Raw genomic sequence first — 27,765 nt, 5'->3', positions numbered from 1 at the left:
CTGGGAGCCTTGGAGACAGGGGCTGTGGTTCCAGAGGCGAAGGTCCCTGGGTCTTCCCTACCCGGTTGCAGCCAGGCGCTTAGCAGCTGCCCTTACCTCCCAGCCCTTGCACAAGGCTGTTATATATTTTAGGAACTAAAAGCTCTGCTTGGTGTAAAAGCACGGAACAGCAAATGCCAGTTGAAGAGCATGCCATCGCTGACCAGCCTCCCCACCGCCCCACCCCCTGCCCGCACCCCGCTTTCAAAGGTTCTCAGCCTCTGCGTGTATTCCTTCCTCGGGCTTCTTCTCAACCTTTCGCAGTCAGCTCCGTTTCTGAGGCTAGCCGAGGACAAAGCAACCTCTGGCCTGTTGGTCCTGTAGAGTGTTTTGAAAAGAAATGTTCTCAGAATAACCAGCTGACTCTCGGGCGTGCTGAGCCCGAAGCTTTGGTCCAGCCAGGCTGCTAATATCAATACACTCATCAACCAGGCTTCCGGAACAACTTAGAGCAGGGGAGCCCGGCCGGCACAGCCGCCCAGAGCCAGCCCTGATGGGATGGGGTTTGAAATCCCACAGATCTTGAACAAAACCCACAACCAACTCACCCCACAGCTCATTGTTCCTGTTCACTATTGAACACTGACAGCCGGGTGCTGGCTTTTCCTCCCACACACACAGCGATGCCCAGGAGATGGTAGCAGATCGGGTCTGTGCCATCTCAAGAAGCCACAGGGCTCCTGGGTGAGGAGCTGGTCCTCTACTTCTGCTCTAGCCAGCATATGATAAGGCACTGGGGCACAAACCCAGAAAGGCAAGAGAGGAGGGGGACTTCCAGTGCCATCAGCCTGGCTTGCCCCTCCATACCCAGGGAATAAATGAACCGCCGGCTCCGCCCCATCCCAGCCTGCCAGAAGCGGCCTAACTTCTCCAACCACCACGCAACTTTGATAAGTCATTTCAACTTCACTTCATCTGAATAAATATCTATGGAGGGGGCTGGGAATGTGGCTTAGTGGTAGAGTGCTTGCCGAGCATGCATGAGGCCCTGGGTTTGATTCCTCGGTACCAAATGTGATTGTCATGATGAATTGAAATGGGGCCACAAGAATCTTTTGCCAGAAGGCATCCACCAAATGCTGCCTGGCTTCTCTCTGCACTTCTGGGGGGCTACTCATGGGACTTCTGGGGTGGGGGGGGGAGATGAGGAGGAGATGCCGCCATTTTATTCTAAGAAAGGATGCCATGGGTTCAGCTCAAATGAGCTAAGAGCAATAAGCAAAGGCAATGGAATAAAGCCGGACGCATAAAGCCAAGTAGCATTTTCTGCTGTGCCCTCCTCTCAAGGAGCCCAGAGGAGAAAGCAAGCCCTTCTCGTGACCTGCATAATCTGACCAACACCCTCTGCTTGAATTCTGAGCAAACTGGATGGGGTTGCAGATAAACCAGTCCTTTCCCTCCGAGGCTAGCCTGGGAAGCTTCCGAGACTCGGCCTCAACCCCTGGCTATAGAAACTGGAAATCATTGCCTGTCTATTCACCCAAGATTGTCCAGACTCCCTGAAACACACACACACACACACACACACACACACACACACACACGCACGCAAGCACGCACGCACACACTGCTAAGCTTCCCGAAATCACCACAGCCATCTGCTTTGGGCATAGAAATGAGATATTACTCCCCCCCCCCCCAAAAAAAAATTGTCAGACGAAGGTCATTATTCTTGGAGGACACAGAGAGAAAACAAAAGCTTTTAATAAAGGCTTTCGGCTGGAGCTGCGTCCCCTGGCTGGCGGAGGGCCGCTCCCTTCCCTCCTCGCGGCGTTGACGTTATGCAGCACGAGCAGCCTCATACTGTATTCCTCTCCCTCCACCGCCCCGCCCCGCCCCACCCAGCCAGCCGCTGCCGTCTGGACTTGGGATTACTGAAGGTGCTGAGCTCATAATGGCTCTGCTTTCCCAGCCTAAGTGAAGCAGAGAATTGAGCTAATCACTTCAAGGGAAGAAAGCTGAAACCACCTTTGGCTGAAAAACTGATGGCTGCCCGGGACCAGTCCACCAGCCTGTCCAGTGACACACCCGCTCAGCTGTCCAGGACGGCAAAGGGATCTTTACCGCCCGGTGGGTGGGCTGGCTCCTGGGATACATACCGATGTCTTTGGGGTTTATTATTGTTATATTTTGATGTGGGGAGGTTCGATTTCACCCAGGATTGTCCTGAACTGAGATCTTCCTATTTATGCTTCCCACATAGCTAGGATTTCGGGTGTGAGATCATGCCCAGCTTGTTTCTTGAGATGGCGGCTTGCTAACGTCCAAGGTGTCCTCAGCAAGGATGAGGTAGCCTTCCCTAGGAGCTGCTGGAAATGACAGAGTCCTCCCACAGCCACGGAATCCAGCCGAGCAGAGCTCCCTCATCCAGCGGAGCAGAAGTTTCCAGATTCCGATTGTGCTCATCCGGGCATGATGAATGGTCTCAGACAGTCCTGAGTTTGCTCCCGCTTCCTCTGTGCCGGCGGTCAAGTCCTTATTTGACTCCACCGTCTCTATGGGCTCCCAGCTTGGAAATCGAGCCCCGCTGCCAACAGGGTGTCCACAGACAGAAAAGCAAATTTCAAGTCCTCCCCCCCCAAAAAAAATTAACAGGAAATAATAATAATTCAGCCAAGTTGAACTTGGAGCCAAAAGGCTGCTTCATGCCCTTGAAAAAGTTGTGGCTTCCAAGTCTTCCGGGCAGGAACTAGGATGTGACCCTACCCTATCCAGGTCCAGAGCCGAATCTATGTCATCTATGTCATGGCCAGGCTCTCCCCACCCCCCCACCCCCAAGAAAGCCAGGAAGGCGATTTTCACCACTTGCTCCACAAATGGCTGCTGTGCTCAGGCAATGCAATGCATGCCCAAGGCTGCATCTGAGAAACAAAAACAACCCTGGAAGGTAGAACCGGAGAGGTGTCTTTCTCCCAGGTGGGTTTGGCTTGTCCTGATCACACTTCTTCTCATCAGGACCCAACATGGCAAAGCACTTAGCGCCTGGCCTGCTGTGCTCTGGGGGTGCTCTCTCCCCCAGGTTCCTCCCTGACCCTCTGCGAGTGGGGAGTGAGAGCTAGCGGAGTAGACCTCTGGTTGACTCATGAATGAACCTGGAAGGAACCTGGAATCTCAGCTATTTAGGAGGCAGTGATTTGGGGGACAGAGGATGACAATTTAAGGCCAGCCTGGAAAAAAGTTAGCAAGACCTCATCTACAAAAACCAACAACAGAAGCCCAGCTATGTAGGAGGATTTCCGTCCAGGCCAGTCATGGGCCAAAGCAAAACCTTATTTTTAGAAGAAAGAAAGAACTCAAGCAAAAAGGGCTAGACGCTTGGCACAAGTGGTAGATCGCCTAACAAGTACGAGGAGTTAATTTCAAACCCCAATACCAGAAGAAAAATGAAAGTTCTCCAGCGCCCCCGACTTGAGGATTGTTTACCTGGAGGAGAGCCTTACCACCCAGATCCCATCTCCCTAGGTAATGGGAGATCAGGAAAGCTAGCCGCGGCCCCCCCACACCCCCAAACAGGGTCATTCATGTCACTCTCAAGAAGTCCTAGGAGGAGCCCCCAGGGGCTGAAGGAGCCGAGGTGAGGTCCCCACAGCTGGCTTGGGAAGGGGTCCCTGCCATGTGTCATGGACCCTTAGGGATCTCCAGGGGCTGCAGGGGCAGGTGGGCAGATGCGGTACAGAACAGTGCGCTCCCCATTCTCTCTCTCCTACAAGGCTGGCGGCCACACCCCAGATTTACATGGCTTTGTTGTAAGATTTGCTTTGAAACAAGAATTGCCTCATTAAAAAAGAAAAAAAAAAGCTTGAAATTCTTCTTTCTCAGAGCTTTTTTCTCTTTCTTTTTTTCTTTCTTGTGGTGCCAGCGTTAGGGCTTGAACTCAGAGTCTGGGCATAGGCTCTTAGTTTCTTCATTCAAGGCTGGCACTCTACCACTTGAGCTACATACAGCTCCATTTCAGGCTGGTTAACTGAAGATAAGAGTCTCATGGACTTTTCCTGTCCAGGCTGACTTCGAACCCGGATCCTTAGATCTCAGCCTCCTGAGCAGCTGGGATTACAGGTGTGACTCACCAGAGCTTTCAGAGCTATTGAGAGCAGAACCCTAACGAACTCTAACGATGCCAGGGGCAGTGGCATGTCCTCTCCAGCGCACCTGAAGCTGTGCCAGGTAGTAAAATGAAAAATAAAAATACAGGTGGTGACCTTTGCCCTTTACTCAAAAAGGGGTCAACAAATGCTAATTAATTCAGTCAGCTTAGTCCTAGGGCTATATTACTTTTAAATGCTTTCCCCTTTTATTTACATTCTCCCTTCCCCCCCCCCACCAGGCTATATTTGGAGTGGGAGGGGCAATCAGTGCCTTTCAATCAGCAAACATTTGTTAAACATTTAACTATACTTACCCAAAGGGGGGGGGGGGGGGACAATAGTCCCAGTATAAAGTCATTCATTCATTCTCTCTGGGGAGTGGCTGAGAGGGTACCACACCGGGAGTGGTCAATTTCCTGAGTCCCAGAGCATCATCCCGCAGGACAGCCCTCAAGGATGGAAACAGGGACACCCGCTGGTGCGACCGTAAGGCCGGCGGGACATCGGGCCTCTCCAGCCTCCAGGAGGGAAGAGCTGGAACCCCGGATTCGCTCTGAGAAGAGAACCATTTTCACACCAAAGGTGAAGCAGCTGGCTATGAAGGGGAGATGAGCAGTGAACGAAAGCCCCAGAAGCTCCCGTAGCGCCAACGGCAGGAAGAAATAAAGGACCGGAGAAAGCGCTTGGGAGGAAGAGGGCCACAGCTGGAAGCTGGGAGGCTTGAATCGAATGCAGCTGGGGTGCCCCGTAGCCGCCGCAGCAGTAGCAACAAACCATCAGAAACGTGATCTTGGAAGCGAGGCCGGGCTTCCATTCCAAAAGTCCAGGAGATCATCTGGGTTAGGAAAGGGGCGGCCGGGGGCCCGGCTTGGCCTGTGTATCTGTCTCCCAGCTGTGTAACCCCCATCTGGAGCCTCTGGGAATCTGAGTCTCGGCCACTCACGCCCGCCTTCATCTCCATCCCCACACAGAGGCACACACAGGTGTAAGGTGCAAAGAGTGACCACTCACACTCCCACACGCGCCACCCCACACCTCCCCGGGTCCATCCCCACGCGCTGAGGGGCGTCGGGGTGTCCCGGGATGGGTAGGAGAGGTGTCTGGACGCGCGCCTCCCCGCCACCCTCGCGGGGAGCCCTTCCCCCCACCGCACCCCGGCTGCCTTCGCTCTAATTATGTGAATGAACCCCGGGAGAGGAAGAGCAGAGCGAGCGCGCGAGCGGGGAGGGAAGGAGGGAGGGAGGGAAGGAGGGAAAGTGCAGGCTGGGGGAGCGGGAGCCGAGGGGCGCCGAGGCGGAGGGGCGGCGCCGAGAGGCGCGGGGCGCGGACCGGGAGCGCGGCGGCGGCGGCGGCGGCGGCGGCGGCGGCGGCGGCGGGCGGAGGCGCGGAGGGCGCGGGCCGAGCGGGGAAGGGCGGGCCGAGAGGGAGGAGCCCCCGGTCGCCGCCGCCGCCGCCGCCGCCAGCCCGCCGGGCGCCCCGCGCAGCCCGCACTCGCCGCCGCGCCTCGGAGTTTGAGCCCCGCGCGGCCGGAGCGCAGGCTCGCCCGGAGCGCGGGGTCGCAGGCGCGCGGCGCGGCGCGGCGCCGCCCCCCGGCCCTCGGCCTCCCCCATCCCCGGCCCGGGCGCCCCCCGGAGCGCGGCGCGTGGAGGGGTGGACGGCGGGCGGGCGCGGCGGGCCGGGCCGGCGGGCGGCGGAGTATGAGGCGCCCACCATGGTGCGATGCGACCGCGGGCTGCAGATGCTGCTGACCACGGCCGGAGCCTTCGCCGCCTTCTCGCTCATGGCCATCGCCATCGGCACCGACTACTGGCTCTACTCCAGCGCGCACATCTGCAACGGCACCAACCTGACCATGGACGACGGGCCCCCGCCCCGCCGCGCCCGTGGCGACCTCACCCACTCGGGGCTGTGGCGGGTGTGCTGCATCGAAGGTAGGGACCCCCTCCGCTGGTGCACACGCGCGCACACGCAGCGGCACACGCGCACACCGTGACACGCGCGCGGTGACACACGCACACAGACACACGCGCGCACCGTGACACAGGCACACGGAGACACGCGCGCGCTGCCCCGGGGGGGGGGGACGGCCCGGGGGAGGGGGTGGGCGCGGCGCGGGCTCCCCGTAGCACACAAAGGAGCCGAGCGGGCGGGTCCCCGCGTGGACAGCTGGGCTCGAGCCGAGGTCCCTCCCGGCCGGGGACCTCCCCCGTCACGCCGATCCCACAAACTCTCGCCGCCCGCCCGCCCGCCCGCGCGCGCACACCCCCCTCGCACACGGACACAATGAAACGCACGCTGAAACTCGCGCGCACGCGCGCAGCCCGAGCCCCATGCGCTCCCCAGGGGCCGTGCCTGTTCCCCCCCGGGGGGCAGGGGAGGGGGAGGCTGGCGTGGGGGCGGGAGGAGGCCCGGGGTGGTGAGAGGGGGGGACCGGTGCGGGGAGGAGGGGGAGGTTGCTTGGCAACCGGTGTCTGTGCGATTGCTATGGGAACTGGCCATCCCGGGGCGGGGCCGGCCGGGGGCGGGGAACGCCAGGCCGCAGGGCTAAGGCTCCGGGTCCCCCGCTGAGGGGTGGCGGACGTGGCCACCTACGGGTCTGGGGGACCCAGGTGGCTCCCCGACCTGGGACCCGCCTCCTCTTCAGCGGGGACACCGGCCCGTTCCTCCCGGCACCGGCACCGTGGGGAGGTAAAGGCAGAGACCCGCGTGCGCCCCTCGCTGAAGGAGGGAGCTCTTGGTCACCACCCCTCATCAGGATGCTGCAGGGCCTCCCCCGCGGGAAGGAGAGCGGGGTGCGCCGGGCCTCCTGCGGCCCTGGAGGGGCGTGGTCGCTGGGGTGGGGCGCAGCGCCCGCCGCCCCCCCCCCCAAATGCGTGTGTGACCCGGTCGGATGTGGTCTCGGGTCGGGTCTGGGTGTCGGGGGCCGTGGGCACCGCTGCCTCCTGGGGCGAGGCGGACGCGCAGGCTCGCGGGGCGCCGGCGCCGGGCGCAGCCCGCACACCCAGCCGCCACACCGGAGCTAACAGGTGGTTGTGAAGGGCGGCCCCGTCCCGCCAGGCTGTGGTCAGGTCTGCTGCTTCGTCTTAGTCCTCGGGTTGCCGAATGGCGTGGGTCAAGTTGAGAGAGTGTTGCTGTGCTTTAAAAACAAAACAAACAACAACAACAACAAAAACATATAAAAGCCCTGGACAGTTCACTCGGCCGTTTTGTGCCACCTTTTTGCCAGGGCTTCACTCCGCCCTCGGTGGTTTGGGAATTTCTTCCATGTGCCTCTCCTATCCCCCCCCCCATACTGCAGCTACCCCCCAACCCCTGCCAGCACTCCAGCTTGGCGGGACCTGGTGATAGCTGGGGTGGGCAGCGCCTAGAAACACGGCCCTTTTGTGGTGCTTGAAGTTCTGTGGAAGGAAGCTTCCTCTTCTGTGTCCTCTTGGTCCCCTCCGGAGTCCTGCCCACCTCTGCCCCCCATCCCCCCCCCCTCCCAATCAAGGGTGCTCTGCCTCCTCTCCCCCCACCCCTCCTTCCAGTTGCCAAGCTTCAAGTCAAGTCTATGCGAATTCTTTAGGTAGCAGAACTGTGGGGGAAATCACAGCCACACAAAGGAGCCGGTGGGCCCACGATCCCGCCCTCCACTTCTTTTTTGAAAAACATCATTTTGAGCGTGCAGTTGCTCAGATGAAGAACACCTACTCCTCTCCTCTGGAGAATGTACCCACGCTACTACCTGCCACCACACCTGAGTTAGCAGGGGCTTGCGATGGCCTCCATGGTCTACCTCTCAAGCTCCCCTGGTGCCATCTGCCTGGCACAGTAAATCATGCCACTGTCCCACCCTCCACCCCCACCCCCACCCCAAGAAACTCCTGGACCTGGAGCCTTTTCAGTTTCCCAGCGGAAATTGGAACGGACTCCTCCACCGCTGGGAAGCCTGGCCTGCCTAGTGACTCCAATGCTCCTTTATTAATTCCTCATCCTAATTAGGATTGATGGTGCACTTAGCATCTTGCCAGCTGCCCTGAGCCGTTTGCACGCGCTGTTCATCAAGAGAACCCCCTCGCTGATCTGGGCAGCTGGCTCCGTTGGCAAGACAGCCATGGAGGGGGTTGGGGGGAGGGGGGACAGCTTCGCCCAAAGAACTGGACTGCCTCTGTCATTCCCCGAAGCTCAGGGGGTCTAACGGCCATGCAGGCTGCACACCCAGAGCCGCCTCCTGGGAACCAGGGCCGTGAGCCAGAGCGCATCCCAGCTTCCTTGCGGTGGCTCGAATCATCATGACAGTCCCATCACGGGGTGGGAACTGCCAGCTTATCGCATTAGAAAAACCACATCATGGAGACCATGGAAACCCGCCGGCTCCCAGAGCCCGCTGACACCTCCTTTGATGCTGGCAGAAGGGCCAGGGCTGAAACCTGGAGAGCTCAGGTGACACACACACACCCACTCCTCCCAGGAGAGCCACCTCCATGATGGCCTTTGTGTGTAAAATGCATAATTTCCACCTGTTCCCCAGCAAAGTACCTCCAAAGCATTATATCCAAACTGAAAGAAAGAAAGAGAGAGAAAAGATCAAACCTCTGAGCTGACGCTGAGCACTGCAGCAGCCAGCCAGCCCGGCCCAGGGTGCAGCCCAGGACTCGGATGAATTTGCTGCTAACTGGTGAACAGCCTGTTCCATTTCCTGGGTGTTTCCCACAAACAACGGTCTAGGAGAGCCCAGCCTGGGGCACAGACAGCTGCTGTGTCCCGCTTTGCTGGGACCAGTCTTGCCTCCACCTCCTTTCACCTCCCAAAACATCGCTCCCATACCCCACACCTGCTCCTCCACTCAAGTGCTTGCCACAGCGAGCCTGGAAGGTGCCGGCTTCACATCTCTCTGCAGGAGAGGGAATGAGGCCCAAAGAGTTTCCAGGATTTACCCGGAGGTGCCCAGGTGGGAGGCCGCCGGGGCAGGTTTAAGCCTCTGTCTCACTACAAAGCTCTTCCCACCACGTCACCCTGTCCTTTGCCAAACAGCTTCTGGGTTGCCATTAAAAATAGAAGCAAGTACTTGACTGCCCGGCGGAGACCAGCGCTGGGGCTGGGCCGGCGGCGGCACGAAGGCCTTGGGAAGTGAGAATGTACACCTGATACACAAATTGCATAACACACGCCTCTCTCTTTCTGTGTCTGTAGCTTGCTGTCTCTCGGGCCATCGCTTGTGTCTGTCTGTCTTTTTCAGTCTCCTCTTGTGATCCAGGCTATCCCCACCCGCCGTCTCCCGCTCTTCCCTCCCTTCCTGAGACCCTCATCTCACTCTTGGTGCCTTTGGTGAAAACCGGCTAGGACTGGGCATGTAGGAAAGGGGGAACTAAACGCGATCCCCCTCTGAGGCATCATCAGGCAACCTTGGTTGAACCCCTAGTGCGTTGTGGAATGAGGAGGATTAGAATGCATCAGACACTCTGGACCCAGGTGGAAGACTCTGGAAACATGAAGAGGAGACCCTGAGTCTCCGGGCAGCAGCAAATGACCAGCTGCAAGAACCCCACCCCCCACCTCTGGAACACACAGGGCGGCTGAGGGAGGCCCGGGCTCTCCAAGCATGGCTGGTGGCGGAGCTGAACCTCCAGGTCTCCTGTAGGCAGGTTCTAGAGCCTGAGAATGGAATCCTAATTCCTGGGCACCATACCTCACTTCCACCAGCGTGTCCAACGTTTATTCACACCAGGGCACACAGAGAAAAATCTTAGCATTGAATTCTGGGAAGGGGAGAAAGCTTGGGGTGCCTTCGCCAGGGCCTGCAGCTGGGAAGAGGGCTCTCTCTTCCGGCACACCTGCCGTTCTGGTTCTTAATGGGTAGGTGAGCTGTAGGGTGGCCTTGCCCCTCCCCCCATCACTGTCCTGGGACAACTTAAGGAGCTTTTCCTGCTATGTCTGCACCAGGCAGGCCGGGGGGGGGGCGGTGACAACAGCTTGCGAAGGCTCCCCTTTACCACCCTCTGTGCCGGTGCCACCCTCCAGTCACTTGTCCCCAGGGACCTCTGGTGGTGTTAATAAGAGCTGTCACTTACTGGAGACCTTCGTGGTGATGCTTCACGTTAGTGCCTGTAATCGCCACTACTGACACTCGCAGGTAGAGACTCCCACTGCCTCTTAAAGGTCTCGCTTTGGAGACGAGGTGTAAGATGGTGCGGTGCCTGCGTGTTCACGGCGAAGGCTGGATAGTCGCACGCAGCCGTCTGCTGCCCAGGAGGCCGCCTCTCCATGGAGTCAGCTTTGGAAAAGGGGCTGCTTTGATTCGCTGGGGCTGATGTCACGAAATGTGATGGGTGGAGCCGCTTGGGAGGACTTGTTTTGGTGGTGGAGCGAGGGGTCAGTCCCGGAGTTTGAACTCATAGCCTGTGGTTGTTGCGCTTGCTTGCTCAGCCAGCGTTCTCCTGCTTGAGCCACGCATGCCTCCAGCCTTGCTTTTGTGGCTGGTTATTTTGGAGATGGAGTCTAGCAGGCTTTGGTTCCCCTGGCTGGCTGTGGGGCACACCTGGAAGTCAACTAGCTGGCCCTGCCTGTTTCTCAGTCGTGGGCCCACGTGTGGCTACGATGGCGGCACCTAACAACAACGCGCAGCTGCTACAAGTGTCTTTGGTGATAACCCGGAGGCGGTTCTGTGGGCGGTGACGCCCCCCCCACTCTTCCGCCCTTGATGGACAGCTCATCCCTCCCCTTCCTGCCGATCTTAGACCTGATTGGTTCCAGTGCCTTATATTAGTGGCACGTACTTCCCCCAATAAACGAGAACTTGCGCTGACTTGACTCCCAGGCTGTCTGATTGTCCTCCAGTGAGGGAGGGCTGGGTGCAGGCGGTCTGCCGACCCTTCTCCTTTCTTGACCCTTCTCCTTTCTTGGCTCCTCCGGTCGGGGCGTGCCTTCCGCAGGTAGGGGAGCGCAGGGGGGCTAAAGACCCCGACAGCTGGCTTCAAGTGATCCTCTAGCTCTCCGCCTTCTGAGTCGCTAGGATTTCAGGTGTGAGTCACTGCACCCAGCCTTAAAGGACATTTACTTGTCCTGGAGGTCAAGAAGGCCAAGGAGGGGCTGGGGATATGGCCTAGTGGCAAGAGTGCCTGCCTCATATACATGAGGCCCTGGGTTCGATTCCCCAGCACCACATATACAGAAAACGGCCAGAAGTGGCGCTGTGGCTCAAGTGGCAGAGTGCTAGCCTTGAGCAAAAAAAGAAGCCAGGGACAGTGCTCAGGCCCTGAGTCCAAGCCCCAGGACTGGCCAAAAAAAAAAAAAAAAAAAAAAAAAAAAAAAGAAGGCCAAGGAGGAGGGCCCATTGGTCCAGTGTGAGGCTCCCTCCCTGGTCTGAAGAGGGGCCTTTTACTCCCTGAGTGGGAGAGAAGAGGCACACAGCTCTCTGATCTCTTCTAAGACCCGACCTTAGGTCCTGGTGTAAACCTAGTCCTCCCAAGCCCACACTGGGTCACAGGGCTTTATCCTGACTACTAGGGGCGGGGCCACACAGCCAGCCATAACAGGACTTTGGTCCCTTCCTGCCCTCACTCATCGCTGGTGCTCACTCTGCAGCCATTTGGGAAGAGAAGCCTATCTTCTTGTCTCGTCTGCTCTCCTTTGATACCCTGATCTGTCACTCCTCCACTCTCCTGTGCTCCTTTCTCGCTTCCCATGAAGAAACACTTTCCACTGGAGTGAGGAGAAGCTGAGGGGCTTAGTAGACCCCAGCATAGAGACGGGGCTGGGGGGGGGGGCACCTCAGAGCTGGCTCTGGAGAAATCTAATGTCAGGAAGATCCGAAAGGATCAAAAGGAACCGGGAGCCAGTGGCTCGCGCCTGTAATCCTAGCTACTCAGCAGGCTGAGAACCTGAGGATCATGGTCCAAAGCCAGCCAGGGCAGGGAAAGGTGTGAGGCTCTTATCTCCAGTTAAACCACAAAAGGTGGATGTGTGGCTGTGGTTCACATGGTAAAGCACTAGCCTTGAGCACAAAAGCTCAGGGGCAGGGCCCAGGCCCTGAATTTAAGCCCTAGGACTGGCCCAAAACAAGACACAAAAGAGAGGGGCTCAAGAGGGAAACCGGCAATCTGTCAGTGTTCCTCCTGAGGACTTCTAGGATGAATCGCTGAGCGCAGAATGGGAAAGACCTTTGGGTGATGGGAAGCAGGGTCTCGAAGATGAAGGGGAAGAAGAATAGCACAGGCCAGCTAGAGCAACAAAGCACTGGGAGAGACCTTAGCGGACCTGGAACGTTCTTCTGCCTCCAAGAGCCCCACCCCTAGCTTCCAGGTTGAGCCTGGTTCCCCGTAGCCTCACCAGGACTTGTGGAGGGAGAGGGTCTCCTGTGGCTGGAAGACCCCCAGGATTCTTTCAGTGGTCCTCAGCCTTTCTCTTACTAAGTTACAAGTCACCTGCCTGCCAGCATGCTTCTGTTTATTCATTCACTCACTCATTCATTCATTCATCATGTGCTCACTGAGTGCCTGGTCTCATCAGTCTATGGGGCTCTGGGTCCCAGCTGTGGACAGGCAGATGTTCTAAGTGGGTGGGTGATACTTCCGGGTACCAATTTGGGTCCTAAACAGAGCAGGGCATCCTGGGAAAGACTGCCATTGGGGGTAATGGGAAAAGGAAGGATTCGTGAGGGAAGTCTGAGTTTACACCCAAACCTGAATCACAGAAAGGACCTGGTGGACCTTCCAGAGGGCACAAAAGGCAAGCAGGGGCCTCAAGGCAGGCCAGAACTGAGTGCGGGTGGAGGAGAGGGCAAGGAGGGCAGAGGGTGGGCTGGAGGCAGCTCTGATCAAGAGCCCGCCCCATGGTGCCCACAGCGAGAGGACCCTCCATCTGTACATAGAGAAGAGAGGTTCCAGAAGGCAGAGAGGCCATCGGGGGACCCCGGGACCTTGTGGACTAGAGACTGGAGCCCTGGAGCCCAGTGACAGCAACAGGGATAGGAGACAGGGCGGAGGGGTGGGGAGATGGCTAGGTGGTGGGACCCCATTCAAATGGCGGATGACAGAAGAAGAGACGATTGTGGGAAAGGAAATCCACGGCCTGCCCTTGGGGGTTCCTAGGTACTCACCCTACTCCCCGCCACCCATACCACTGAAGGTAGTTCTGGAAAGTTCCATGAATGGAACTCGGGATCCCCAGGGGTTAGGGGTTCCCTGTAACAGCCCCTTCTCACCACAGGACTGGGTTTCTCAATTTTGGCTTCTCTGGTGTTCAGAGTCAGATTGTTCTTCATGGTGGGATCTTAGCATCATCCTGTCTAGATGCCCACAGCACCAAGTGGCTTCAGATGTTGCCACCCGCCCTTGTGGCCAAGGGACCCCTGTGGAGACCACAGGTGGGCAGATGGAAGGGCAAGCCTGATTCCTGATAACCGCCAGGAGCCCCATTTCCTTCTCTAACCCCTGAGAAAGCACATGGAACACAGCCTGGGAGGATGGCTCGCTTATTAGGGTGACCTGGCATCTGCTTCAGGTGCTCATTCCTTCCTTTATTAATAGTAATACTATTGATATTACTATTAATAAAATAATATCTGTGATACCTTGGCAGGAGGCCCCAGTGGGCTGGGAACTGCTGATGAAGCTGGATGCTCACATGGCTCGAGCCCAGGAGACTCAAGACCAGCCAGGCAGAGCAACTTATCCAAGGTCATGTGGCAGCAGTGAAGGTCATTAACAAAATTCCCAGCCTCCCTGGGCAAGGACCTTCTTCCCAGGAGCGAGTGCTGGGCTCAATCTCCTAGGGATGAGTCCCAAAAGGAAGAAACTAGTTAGGGGTCCAGGTAGGTTCTACCTGGAGCTTCCCCCCAAGTGCCCCACAATTCTCGCTCATCATCCTCTATAGCCCCATGAAAGTGTCTTTTCTGAGCTACAGGTCTGGGCACGGTCCTTGAAGGATTTTTTTACCCTAGCCTGTCCATTTCTTCTGATGAAAAACTTTTCCCAACGATGAAAATAACATCACACAATTTTACCATTTACTTCATCTCCCAACCAATAGAAGAAAGAAAAAAGAATTGATGATACAAGAAGTGAGGGCCAAAAAAAAAAAAGATGGGATGGAGATTTCTTTTGATTTTGCATGCACTGGGTAGAAGCAAGGGCTGCTGGGTTTCTGGACCTAGGCCGTGCGTTGTCCCTGAGCTCGTGCAGCACAGGAGAAAGAAGAACATAACCACACAGGAGCCTCGCAGTGTGCATGCAAAAGGGGAGCTATGTTTTATGAGCAAAGCCCGGCTCATTCTCATCCACGGGCTTAGAGAAAATGTCATCCATATCTGTGTGTGTGTGTGTGTGTGTGTGTGTGTGTGTGTGTGTGTTTACTGCTGGTACTGGGGCTTGAACTCAGGGCCTGGGCATTGTCCCTGAGCTTTATTTAGTTCCAGGTTAGCACTCTACCACTTGAGCTACAGCTCCAATTCTCCAATTCTGAGTGGCTTTGAGTGGTTCACCAAAGATAAGAGTCTTCCTTTCCTGCTGAGGCTAGCTTTGAACTTGATCTTCAGAACTCAGCCTCCTGAGTAGCTAGGATTACGGGCATGAGCCACTAGCACACAGCTTCATATCTCTTTATATGGGGTTATTCCATCACATCTCAGGGGACTGTAGTGGAGGGAAGAGGCTGGGTTTGGGGGATGCCCACCTTGAGCTCAAATCTCAGCTTTACCAGGTCACTGTGCAGCCTTGGGCAGGTTACCTGACATCTCTGAGCTGTCCCGTGTCTGGGAAATAGGATCCTACGCAGTGAACCGGAGGGCAGCGGGACACATCTGCAGAGTGCTCCCCAGAGCTTTGGTGAGGACGCTGCTGGGCAGACGTGGGCGTGCCCCGGGCCCTGCCAACTCCTGACACACGCAGGGGACCGTCCCTGTGGAGCCCCGGGGTCCCCGCATGGCACACAGACAGTGCTGCCCCTCCGTGGTGAGCACGGGAGACCTCAAGCCTCCCCTGCCAGCGCGGGCTCCATCTTCTCCACAGATAGGTTGGGAGGGGCGGCTAGGACGCCAGCATGTTGGGGTCTGGGGCACAGAGATATATCTACATCCCCTGAGGTAGCCAGCACTGAAGTAACTCACCTGGGTTCGAGTCCAGATGCTGTCACTTGGACTGTGACCAGACAACGAACTCTACCTTTCTGAGCTCCAGCGCCTTCATTGTAAGACAGAACATGGCAGAACCAAGCCCCGGGGCTGGAGAAAATCTATACAAAATACCCTGGTCATGCTGAGCCCTGTGCCTATCCCGCACACCACTTTTCTCTCTGTGTCTGGGATTCCTGAACCTCAGAAGTTTTCCTAGAAGAAAGAAGTCATCTTAACTTGATGGCTGACCTGTCCTCCCTAGAGGCCCGGGTGGCTGGGCGCACCCCTCCCAGGGGGCCCAGCGCCTCTGAATGGCTTCTGTGAACCAGGAAATTGCAACTGAAGCCCTTAATTAGGAGATGAAAGGGAGTCTCGCCCCCAAGCGGTGCCGTCCTCAGCGATGGCAGCCACCCAGGTATGTCTTCTTGTATTTGCTGTCCAGTTTGCCAAGAGCCCTTGCCAGCCCTCCAGGAACTTCCAGGAACCTTGGGGCGGGAGCTGAGTGAGAGCCTAGGAAGCACCTTGGGGTGACCATGTGGAGGTCCGGTGGCTTGAACGGCCACCCTCCACCCAGCAAGGGCCTCCTGCCCAGAGCCAACCTCAGCCTAGGTACCCAGGTGACAGCTGTGATTCTCAGGATCAGCGATGAGAGAGGGTGAAGGCCCAGAGGCCAGGACAGAAGGGTCAGCTGTCTGCCAGCTATCATGGACAATGCTCAGCCAGACTCCACAGCCCGAGCCTCCTTGATTCTCTCAGCCCCCAAACTGCAATGATGCCTGCCCTCCCTCCCTCCTCTCTCCACGTCTCTTCCCTCTTCCTTCCTCCTCTATCTCCCCTCCCTTTCCTTTCTCCATCCCCTCCCCTTCCTACTCCCTTTCTTCTTCCTTCTCTCCAGGTTCCCTTCTCTTCTTCTTCCATGTCCCCTCTCTCCTCCCCTTCCTCCTTTCATCTCTCCTCCCCTCTCTCCCTCCCCCCCACTCCAGTGTGTGACCAGGCAGTGCAGCTTGGCCATGCTCTCCCCCTTCCTCTTAGGTACTGTGAAGGAAACAGACTCCCTTTGGGGTTTTTTCCTTTTGTTTTCCAGTCCTGGGGCTTAAACTCAGGGCCTGAGAACTCAGGGCCTGGCTTCCTTTTGCTCAGGGCTAGCATTCTACCTCTTGAGCCACAGCGCCACTCTGCCTTTTTCTATATATGTGGTGCTGAGGAATCAAACCCAGGGCTTCATGCTAGGCGAGCACTTTACCACTAGGCCATATTCCCAGCCCCCGGACTCCCTTTTCTTGGAAGCACTTGTGTTGGCTTTTCCCTGTGACACCTTGACAGAAAACAGGTTGTGGGGGGGGGGGGGGGAACTGCACGAGTGGGCCATTGGCCACATCACTGCCGCCCCTCTCTTGCCCATTCTCCATCCAGGATAAGGCTGAGCCAGGCCCCACACTCGCCACCACAGAGACAACGGGAAGTCCCTTCCCCGCCACCCCAGGCCTGTGGCACAATCGCACACAGCTTCCCTTTACCTCTCCTCTCTGCCCCAGGCTCTGGGTCCTCTACCTGGGTGTCCCTAACGGCCTGTCCAGTTGCCCTGCTTGCTCTGTTTCACACATGACCAAAAAGGTCTTGTCAAGGGAGCAACCAGATCACACCCCCCCCTTTCAAAGCCCTTTAATGAGACTGCAACCACCACCACCCCTTTATGGAAAAACACAGGCATCCTGTAGTTCCAGCTCTGCCTAGCTCTCTGACATCTCTGTAGAGGATGGAGTCAAAGGTGAAGTCTAAACACGTCTCCTGATAGTTAACCAGACAGAAGGTTAGAAGGCACTCAGAAGGATCTACATTGGGTCTGAGCACAGTGGCTCGGGCCTGTAACCCCAGTTACTCAGGAGGTAGAGATCAAAAGGATCAAGATTCGAGGCCAACCCAGGCAAATAATTAACGAGACCCTATCTCAGCAAACAAACTGGGTATGATGGTGTATTTCTGCAATCCCAGGAACAGGGTGCAAGGGAGGTGTGAGTGGGTAGGAGGATCATGTCTGAAGCCACCGTGGGAGAAAAAAAGTACCAGAGTCTATCTGTAAAATAACGAAAATAATAAGAGTTGAGGGTTTGTCTAGCAAGCCAAGGCCCTGAGTTCAAACCCCAGTGCGACAAAATAAATAAATACGAGTAACCTAAGAGTCCTGCACTTGAATCCTGCTCTCCACCCTGTGTTAGCTCTGTTCCATAGCAGCTCTGGACCTCGGTGTTCCATCTGCAAAAGTGGGAATGTTATGATAGTCACCCCCCCCCCCACACCTCCTAGCACGGTTACAGTTACATGGGATTGTGCCTGAAAAGCATCGGGATGTGCCCACACAGGGTGGAGCGGTCGCTGGATGAGCGGACGCGAGGTACTGCCAGTAGTTTGGCAAGGCTGGGAGCCAGGAGCAGAGGGAGATGGTGCTGGGGGAAACATTGCTGCATCTGCAAGGGTCACCGCGCCACCAGCTTTGGCGGTGCTTCCTCCTGCACGCAGTGGGCAGCCATTGCGGGGAGATGGGGGCACTTGGGAGGGCTGCTGCAACCGGAGCCGCTGGATGAGAGCCAGGAGACCCTCCAGGAGGCCGCTCCATTCTCCTGGATTCAATGACCAGGGTCTGAGCTGGGGTGGTGGCCGGAGAGGGGGACCAGTCAGTAGCTGCTGGATGTCTCAGAAGCACTGCTGAATCCCAGTGGTTTGAAGGAGGCCCGGAAGCCCCTGGTGGCTGACTGGCGGGTGGGGCCTGGGGCTGGGGATTCACCTGGGGTGGAGGAGAGGAGCCAGGAAGGTAGCTGGCGCCTGGGTGCTTGGCCTGGGAAATGAGACACGTAGAGTCATGGCCCCAAATGCAACTGCAGGGAGATACAGGTGCAGGAGGAGCGTCCAGTGGGGCAGGGGGCCCTCTGGTGCCTTGAACCCCTGGGCTGCCAGTCCCCCTCACCCCAGCGGAGGTGGAGGCCAGGCTGCCTGTGGGCCTCCCGCAGGCTGGGTGGAAACAGCGCCCTCTTGTGACGGGAGTACCAGGCCTTCCACCGGAACCCCGGGGCTTGTGGTTCCCTGGGGACAGATGGTACTGTTAAAAACTGCATTTTCTGAACCAAAACACTGGGGAAGGGACTCAGTGATGGGGTTTTCTGCTGTTTCGGGTATAAGCACCAATACAAGAAGGGATCCTTGGATCCTGGAATACTGGCATTCATAGTTCTGGTGGAGGTGGGAACAGAGGGAGAGAGATCCAAGAAATTTCAAGTCCAGATTGCTCTGGAAAAGTCCAGATCCCACTCGTAGGTCAGCACAAAGGATGTGTAATGACTGAAATCACCAAGGCCACCAGTCCTGGGCCTGAACTGTTTTCAGTTTTCCTTGGACCTGGAAAATTATGCCACTGCCCTAGGTCTCCTGTTCTGCCCTTTGCCCTGAGATTTTGGTGCTGCTGGGGGGGGGGGGGGTAATAGCAAGATGGGGGGGGCAAGGGTGGGCAGACTACCAGCTCAGCTCCATTCCCCTGCTGAGTACCCTCCTTTGGGTAGGCGTTGTGGGTACAGAAAGCACGCAGGCATCTCCCTCTGGGCCTGCAGACTCCATGCCAGAGTGTGGGCTGTGGCAAGGCCCGGGGGTTCAGGGCTCTGGCTCTTCCTAGCTGGGGAACCCAAAGCCAGGGCTTGCACTTTCTCTGAGCCTCAGTTGCTTGGTGTGCAAAATGGGGTTATGGCTCACATCTGTAATCCTAGCCACTCAGGAGGCTGAGCCGTGAGTATCAGGGTTGGAAGCCAGCCCGTGCAAACAAAAGTCAGTGAGACTCTTGTCTCCAATTTAACCACCCAAAAGCCAAAGTGGAGCTGTGGTTCAAGTGATAGAACACTAGCCTTGAACAATAAGGCTAAAGGATGGCTCCCAGGCCTTGAGTTCAAGCTAGGTAAAGCTGGGCTTGAGCACTGAGTGTTCAGTACAGATCACTTTTCTCATTTGCGAGGACCAAGGCCCTACTACTGCAAGACAGGAAAGGTGCAGAGCAGGGATGGGTGCTGGAGGGGAGGCGGATCCCACCCACCTCACCCCTAACCCAAGCAGCCATGCCTAAGAAAAGGAGCTCAGATCCACGCGGAGTCCCCCAAGGACATCTCAGGACACCCCGGCCCCCGTCCAGGCCACCAGCTCATCATTAGCATGCACTTGGGGGGGGGGGGAGTTGTCTCTGGGCAGCTTCCGGCCTCGGCTCTGAGAAGCCCCGATAACAAGCGCACATTGATGCTGCCCCCCCCACCAGCCCCCCCAGCGCACATCTGAGCCTTCGCCTGAGACATTTTGTTGCTTCAGCGATTTGGCATGTCATACAAAGGGGCTCTGATTCGTCCTGTTGTCCAACTACTCTTGCATGAAAAATGGCTTTTGTTGCCTTTTTTGCCCACAGATTCCTGCATATGAGTCGAGGCCAGATATCTGCCTGGTGGGCCCAGAGGCCTTGTTGGTTTAACCATTTGGAGCTCTCCCTTCTCCCACCTTGGTGGGGCCACCTGTGGCCCGAGGTTCTGTCTCAGAGACCCCTGCCGGCCTCTGTTCCCCAGACCAGCCACCCAGCACCGTCCCGGGTGGTGGCTGTTTATGGCGTCTCAAAGGTTCTCCCCTGAGCGCTCATCATTACTTCCCATGGGCTATCACACACACACACACACACACACACACACACACACACACACACACACAAAAGGTGCCACCCCGGCTGGGAGTGGTCCCCCTTTTGTTTAAGCCAGATTTCCCCCATTCACTTCTTCCCATCCATCTTTCCTCTTCTTCTCCTTTCCTTCTTGCTTTCACTGCTAATTGTCCCCCCCCCCCCTTTTCCTTTCTGCTCCGCCATGTTTAAATCACGCCAGCCCTCTCCCGCTTCCTGTGTGAGGCAGGCTTTTGAAAGTTCTTGAAGCATTTCCTAGATTAAAAATAATAATAACACATTCTTTTAACTCTGTGATGATTAGGAGGGTTATTAAACACGGAGAGAAGTCTATTAAATGGCAAATTGAGTGAGTCAAAAAAATCCACAGATGTGGAACCTTTAAGGATGTGACGGTGACAATGACTATTTTACAAGGCTATGGGGAAAGAACACGGAAGGAAACTCACCGCGATATTATTGTGGTGGCCATGAGAACTAGCAGTGAATGAATATATCACCTTCTAGATTTTTCTTTTCTGTTGTGTCCAGGGGTGATATCACCTTCTAGATTTTTCTTTTCTGTTGTGTCCAGGGGTGAAACATATAAGCCTGATAGATGACTGGACGTAGGGTCCCCCCCTTCACCAAAGATGTTTGATCCTTCCTCTGTTCCTCCTCCTCCTTCTGGTACAGGGATTTGAACTCAGAGCCTCACACTTGCTTCTCTGGCACAATGCCACCGAGCCATACCTCCAGCCCTGTTTCTCACTGGTTATTTTTAGGATAGCTTCTTACTTGCCACCCAGCCCAGCCATGATCCACCTACTTCAGGATTTGCACAGGCACTGCGGTGAGAGAAATGTCACGCCTCCCACTTTCCTTCGTGGAGATGGAGTCTCGTGGACTTTCCTGCCCAACTGTCCTGGTGCCTCCATCCTCTCCTCCCACGCTTAGCTTCCTGTGTAGCTCGGGATGGCAGGCAGGCTTCACTGTGAGTGGAGAAGGGGATCTCAGGAACTTTTCTGCCTGGGGCTGGCCTTGAACCATAATCCTCCCATTCCTCTCCTCCCGAGTTGTAAGGATCACAGGCATGAGCTACCACGCCTGACTTGATCTCTTTCTTCTCAAATGTACCCAACCAGCACGCCCTGCCTTCTTACCGGGGGCTTTCTGAATGGTCACCCCTGACTTGTAACCAAATCGATTCCTGGATCAGCGCCTTCCAGAGCAGTTTAATCTTTATTTCCTGAAAGTTACAACTTACACACTGTGTTTCCATCCCTGGAAATCCATCTCATACAATAAAAATGCCCAAACTAGCTGCAAAAATAAATGAGGAGGACATCAAACCTAGATACAAGCTCTTGCGAACTTCAATCCTGTGTACAAAGCTAAGTGCTTCATAGAAAACACTGTGTCGTGAGAGGCTCCGGAAGGATTACCGTGCCTGCGGTCGCTTAAAATCCGAATCCGATGACCTTTCTGCCCCCCCACCTCCATCCACCCCGGGAAAGTGGCAAGTTTAAGAATGTCTTGTTATACCTCAAATCCTCACTCTTTCTGAGAAAGGGTTCTCTTGAACAGTTCCGTTGCCAGTTCCTTCTGTGGCAGTTCTTCAGAGAAATCTTTGCACGGTGGCTGTGTGGAGAAAGGCTGTCTCCTCTGACTTGTCACATTGCTGACAGGACCCCTTGCAGTGGAGTCTTCCTTGGTTGATCCTTCTTGATGCTGAAGGGTCAACTCCTGCTGGTCCTGCTGGCCGGGAGTCACGGTCAAGATGAAAAGCATGAGCCAAGTGCCAGCTCATGCCTAGCACCCTGGCTACTCAGGAGGCTGAGACATAGAGGATCAAGATTTAAAGCCAACCTGTGCTTTAAAAGTCTGCAAGTCTCCATCTCCAGTTAGCCAGCAAAAAGCTGGGTTGGAGGGATGGCTCAAGTGGTAGCCATGAGCAAACAAGCTGACTAAGAACTAGGAGTCCTGAGTTCAAGTCCCTAGATTGGCACCAAAAGAAGAAAAAGGAAAGGAAGTCGTACGTGTGGAGAGTGAGTGGGAATGGGGGGGGGCAGCGAGGCTCCGTGCCCTGTTCTCAAGCTGAGATTTCCAGCCCTCGAGCTGATTCTGATTGACGTCCCTGTCCTGTCCAAGTGACGTCATTCCTTCCCTCGCCAGTCCTTCTTGGAGCTTGAAAGCAAAGCACCCATCACTGGCCCTTGGAAACCCTTCATAGTCTTGGAAATGCTTCTTATTTCTCCTTTCTATCTCTGGAGGAAGAAGAGGAAAGTTACCTGGATTTTTTTTTTTAGGTTTTTGTTGTTGTTGTTATTTTGTTTTTTGTTTTTGTTTTTTTTTTTTTTTTTTTTTTTTTGGCCAGTCCTGGGCCTTGGACTCAGGGCCTGAGCACTGTCCCTGGCTTCTTCCCGCTCAAGGCTAGCACTCTGCCACTTGAGCCACAGCGCCGCTTCTGGCCGTTTTCTGTATATGTGGTGCTGGGGAATCGAACCTAGGGCCTCGTGTATCCGAGGCAGGCACTCTTGCCACTAGGCTATATCCCCAGCCCGTTATTTTGTTTTTAATAAACCCAATTGCTTTCTCCAGGTCATTTCTGGTTTAAGCTCAAGGAAGCCATTATAGAGCAGTAGACAGGTGTCAAGCACTAAGAGGAGTGTTAGGGCCCAGACACCCCCAGAAGATCTTACCTCAGTGGCAAGCTAGTGAGCAAGGAGGTGTCCAGGCTAGCCCGGCCTAGCCCTAATGGTATTTGTGTTCCCTTCCACATCTCCATCCTACATTCCCCATCCTCCCATCTCAATACTTAAGATCCATAACTACAAAGCATTAAAAAAAAATAAGAACAATTAAGCCTCTAGTGGCTCATACCTGTAATCCTAACTACTTGAGAGGTTGAGAATGTGAGGGCCAGAGTTCAAGGCCAGCCTGGGTAGAAAAGCCCAACAGCTGCATCTCCATAAAGTGCCAATCCAGGGAGCACAAGACCCTGAGTTCCAACTCCAGTACTGCCCAGTCACAATAAGAGCAATTATCTATTGTGTGTTTTCTGTGCCCCAAGCACAAATGTATAATCTCAGATTTTAAGCACTTCCCTTATTTATATCTCAGGCTGTCCTCCCAACAGCTAGGATTTTATAGTGTTTAATTAATTACAGAATTACCTGAGTTAATCATTTATTATCACTGCCTGAAAAAAAAAAAAAAGAGCTCTTATTTTTCTCGTACCGGGTGTCAGTAACTGCCCTGAGCTTTCCCTTATGCTAACTCGGTTCATTCTCAGCCTCCTGCTAAGGCAGGAGCTGTTGTCTAGATGGGGGAACTGAGGCACAGAGAAATAGTCACTTGCCCAATGCCTCGCAAGCCAGTAGGTGAAGTCAGGATTCTAACCCAAGCTATGGGAGGCCTGGATTTCCTCCTCAGCCTCTGGGATCCAGCTTCCCGGTGGATGGCGGGGGTAGCCATGACTTACAGCAGATCTCTTCCATGCAGATAGTTGTCAGAATGCACTTCTTACAACACCCGGCTGTGGCACCACGTCCTGGGTGGGAGACCACGTGGGTGTGACACGGGCCAGCATGTGTACCTAGGTCTCTGACACCAAAGCTCATTCTGGATTCTTCCTCCGCCCCCTGCTCAAAGCTATCAAGTACTGGCTGACGTCAGAGGGAGACCTCAGAATCCTATAAATATCCCCCAAGAGTCCAGCGTGATCCAGACACTCAGGGGCCATAGCACAAGCCATCAATGCTTCCAGGGAAAGTCAGCTATAGGAGAGGGTGAGGCCCGGCCCACCAGGGCATCCCCAGGGTTGCCAGAGCCTGGGTATGGGCCAGGCTGGCACGCAGGCTTCTCGGAAGAGGTGGGCATTGTTCGTGATGAGAAGAGTGCACGATGTAGGCTCTGGATGTGATTCATACAGCCTGGAGAGACAGGATGCTGCCGCTGCATGACCTACCTACCTACCGAGGGCGGCTATGCGGTGCCGTCAGCCAGAGGGGAGCCTCTGTCTCCGTTCAAGGCAGAACTTGAAGAAGGATTCACCATGCATTTCAAAGCCAGGAAGCCAGGATGGCAGTAGAGCCCACCACCCCTCACCCCGCCCTTTCCGGGAGCTCACGTGCTGACTTCTGGCTCGCACAAAGCAGATAGGAGACAGTCTCATCAGACTGTGTGCTTCCGTCCACCTCCAGTTCAAACACAGGTGTGTCTAGAGCGACGGGCAGAGCCCTTGGTGGGCACGAATGGGAGGGGTGGCTGTGGATGGGTTCCATCTCCACCCGATGGTCATCTAGTGGGTATCCATGCATGCTATCAATCTGCGCTCTTCGGCTTGCCCTCTGTATGCTATCCAACATTACCAGCAAGCAAATGCACCCAGGGGACACCTGCCCCCCCTCAACCCCCAGCCCCTGGCTTGAGTCTTTGGGGTTTCTAGTTGATCAGCTGGGATTAGGTGTGGTGTGTCACGGAAGGTCCAAGTGCAGGGATAGGAGCCAGTCTAGGAAGACTCTGGTAGGTTTGATAGGGAAACAGGAAGAGGAAGAAGGCTCTGGACAAATGACAGGCAGGAGTCTGAGGCATGGTGCGTGCTCTCAGAGGTTCAGTTAGCCGGGGCCAGCTTTGTCCCAGCCCTGGAGGCCCTCCTGATCGCCTGCGAAACTGAGCACTGTGCAAGCCGAGAACCCAGTGTGAGAGGAAGCGTGGGCACTGGTCAGGAGGAAGGCAGAGGCAGCAGCCCTGCAGGAGCACCCGGCCCCATGCCAAGGGTGCTGGGTGAGCCCACACAGGTGGATCTTGAGCTCGCTGGCTCCATGGTGTAGGATGGAATGGGAGGAGTAAGAATGGAGAACTGGTATCACAAAGGCAAGGGCTGTCCAGAAGGAATCAGACATCACCACCCCCCCCCCCCCAGAGGAAACACAGCGAGGTCAGAAATGCTGAGCTGGGGCTGGCAGCAGGGAGAGGGGGAAGAAAGTTCTGAATTCTGCCTTCCTCTTCCCATCTGGCTCCTCCAATAGCCTAACCTCCCTGGCTTGCACTTACAGACAGCTGTGCACACTCTGCACGCAGAACTCTGCGCGCTCACCTGGGAGCACGTAGAACTATCACAGGGCATCCGAGGCTCCGGGCATGATGTGCTAATGGCAGAATGAGCCGGGCTGCAGCATGCTCGTTGAGCCTCATTGCTCCCCAGCTGTCCTATGACCTGGCCAGTCTGGTTGTCTGAGCCATCGTGTGGATATGTGGATGTCTCTTCCTCCTCCATACTGCTGGCAGTAGGAAAAAGGATGGAGGGTGGGGGGAAAGGGGGGAGGCCCCCAGAATCTGCAGTGTCAGCTTTTCTAAACAAGTGCTAGAACAGTTGCATATCTTTCTCTTGGCTTTCCTTGTCGACCTCCCCCAAACCCACCTCCCCTACCCCCATGCCTCCATCCCTTGTCACCTGCCCCTTTGCCTTTGCAGCTATTTGTCCGTGCCTCTCAGCACTCTTACAGCACGAAGCAGCCTGTGATCTCCCAGAGGTGCTTGGGAGAGAGGGAACACAGAAGCCGGGCTCTTCTCTTTCAGGTCAAATGTTTTGCTGGAGGCTTCTATGAACAAGCCAGAGAGACAGATGAGGTCGAAAGGCTTTTTAGACACACCTTGAGCCCTGGGAAGTTCATGGACTGAGTTGTGTCCCTCCAGCTCCTCCTCCCACCCAATAAAAATATATATTAGAATCCTAACCTCAGATGCATGTATGACTTTATATGGAGATCAGAGTCTTTCCCATGTCATCAGGTTAACATTAGGTCATACTCCATCATAGTAGGCCTGAAGCCAATACCCTAGGTCCAGGGACAGGCAGAGGGGAGGGGAAAGGCTACAACAAGATGGAGGCAAAGGCGCACTGGGTTGCCGGTGGCCACCATGTTTCTCATACATCCCTCAGAAGGCCCGGCCCCGGTGCCACCATGAGTTTGTTCCCCAGGCCCATGACAGAACAAGAATCTGTTGTTTGAAACTCCCCAGTTTGTGGTTCTCTGTCGTGGGGAGCCGCCAAGAAATTACGGCACGAGATTCATTCATCTGACAGATTCTTGCCAAAATAAACCAACTGAGAATTCTCCTCCCCATCAGCCTCCAAGAGCATGTAACCCGAACAAAATACGGGCAGTTCTGTGTGCTTAACTCAGTGTGGCGTCTGACTGCATACCCACAGCATCTTACTGAATCTCCCCACCAACCCCGGAATGTAACTACTCTTGGTGCCCCACGAACAACTGAGGAAACAGAGTCTCAGAGAGGCGAAATGATGTTCCCAAAGCAACATGGGTGTGTCTGTCTTTCTGGGTCACTGGGTTTTCAGGGCTGAACAAGGTTCCCCCAATGGAACAATGAAACTGTTTGGATGAAACTTTTTAACACATTTTCACAATTGTCGGAGCTTCTCCTGGCACAGATTGTGATCTCACATTTCTGTGGGGTGGGTTTAGGACACACTTGACTGTCTGTTCAGGTGTCCCAAGGCAGCAAGGCTGGGCTATAGTCCTTTCTGGAACTCAAGATCCTCTCGATGGTTGTGACCTTGAGGCCGAGGCCTCTCTTGTGCTAACCATCAGCCAGGAGCCTTGAACTTGTGAATCTTGTCACAGGACCCATCAGCAACTCAAAGCCAGGCTCTTTGCTGGCTTCCCAGGCCAGTGGGAACATGCCTTTGACTCCTCCCTCTCCAATCAGTCGTGGGAAGTCTCGTGTTACATAACCACAGCAGCCTATTCCCAGGTTGTACCCTCACCGCTGGGGGAGAAGGCCTCATAGAGCAGCGCATGTCAAGTATCTTGGGGCTGCCTTAGGGTTCTGCCTACCCACAGGCAGAAGGGGCTTTGTAGCAAAGTGGGATTTCAAGTCAGATGAATTTGACTTTGAGTTCTGGCGTTGGTCCTGTTGAAGGAGTGTGATCTTGGGGAATTTCCTCCTACACTCTTAAGATCTGAGCATCCTTATTTGTAAAAGGAAGGCTGATAATACCGGACTTAAAGGACTACCGTGAGGATTACATTAGCTCAACTCTAAAACACTGGCAGTTACAAAATGCTTTAATAAATGCCAGCTCCTTCCTTCCCATCCACAAATGCGTCTCACAGAACAGGGGCTGGGAGGTCTCTGTGGAAGGCAGCCAGTGAGTCCTGGGGCTCCAGTCTGGTCTTGAGCAATGCCCACCGATCTCATGGTTTCTGCCATCCTTCCTCCCTTGCCAACAGTAAGAGCCATAGCATCTTTGCCTGGTAAACAATGAAGATATGTTGAGATCCCCAGATCAGAAACGCTTAGAAAGACTTCTTCCCCCTTCCGCAGTGGGAACCCCAGAATGCCTCTTACCAGAGCCAGAGGAGGCACTGTGCCCCTCCTGGCACTGAGCCAGCCACACACAGGGAGGAGGAGACTTACACAAGGGTGATGGATGCCCGTGCTCGGGTGTGGTCCTTAGGTTGGTCCCTTTAGCAGCTCTGGTTGTTCTCTTGGTTTGGACCCTAGGGCAAGGCCTTTGCAGACTAGTGGTGCTCCCTGCCCATGTGGGTAAGGGTGCCCGCCTGCACGGTGGTGGTCCAGTTGGCTTGGTCACCACACTGATGGAGTCTCATCAGATAAGGGATGACCTCTTCGTTCAACACCCACCCACCCCCACACCCAAATATTAGTGCTGGGTCTGACTGGACAACTCTCAACCACGTGTGCAGGATTCTGAGATTCTGTAAGCAAGCACTGCCTCTCTGCAGTCAATGGCCAAAACCCTTGGGCATTTCAGAGCATGATCCAGCCCTGATGTCAGAGCACCCAGAACACAGAGAAGTGAATGGAACCAGCCAAGCCTGCATTCCCAC

General features: G+C 55.4%; 1 protein-coding gene across 1 annotated transcript in view; it reads left to right on the top strand.

Moving 5' to 3' along the window:
- The first annotated feature begins 5,592 nt into the window (after positions 1-5,592).
- The window catches only part of Cacng4 (calcium voltage-gated channel auxiliary subunit gamma 4), a 46,693-nt gene continuing 24,520 nt past the window's right edge, over positions 5,593-27,765 (top strand). Inside the window, exon 1 of the mRNA XM_048366014.1 lies at positions 5,593-6,055. Coding sequence (XP_048221971.1) covers positions 5,836-6,055 — 220 coding nt within the window. The 5' untranslated portion in view covers positions 5,593-5,835. The remainder of the gene's footprint in view (positions 6,056-27,765) is intronic.

This window comes from Perognathus longimembris, chromosome 17 (genome assembly GCF_023159225.1).
Source record: "Perognathus longimembris pacificus isolate PPM17 chromosome 17, ASM2315922v1, whole genome shotgun sequence".
NCBI lineage: Eukaryota > Metazoa > Chordata > Mammalia > Rodentia > Heteromyidae > Perognathus > Perognathus longimembris.
Note: the sequence above shows the minus strand (reverse complement) of the source record. Positions and strands in the feature narration are given on the sequence as shown.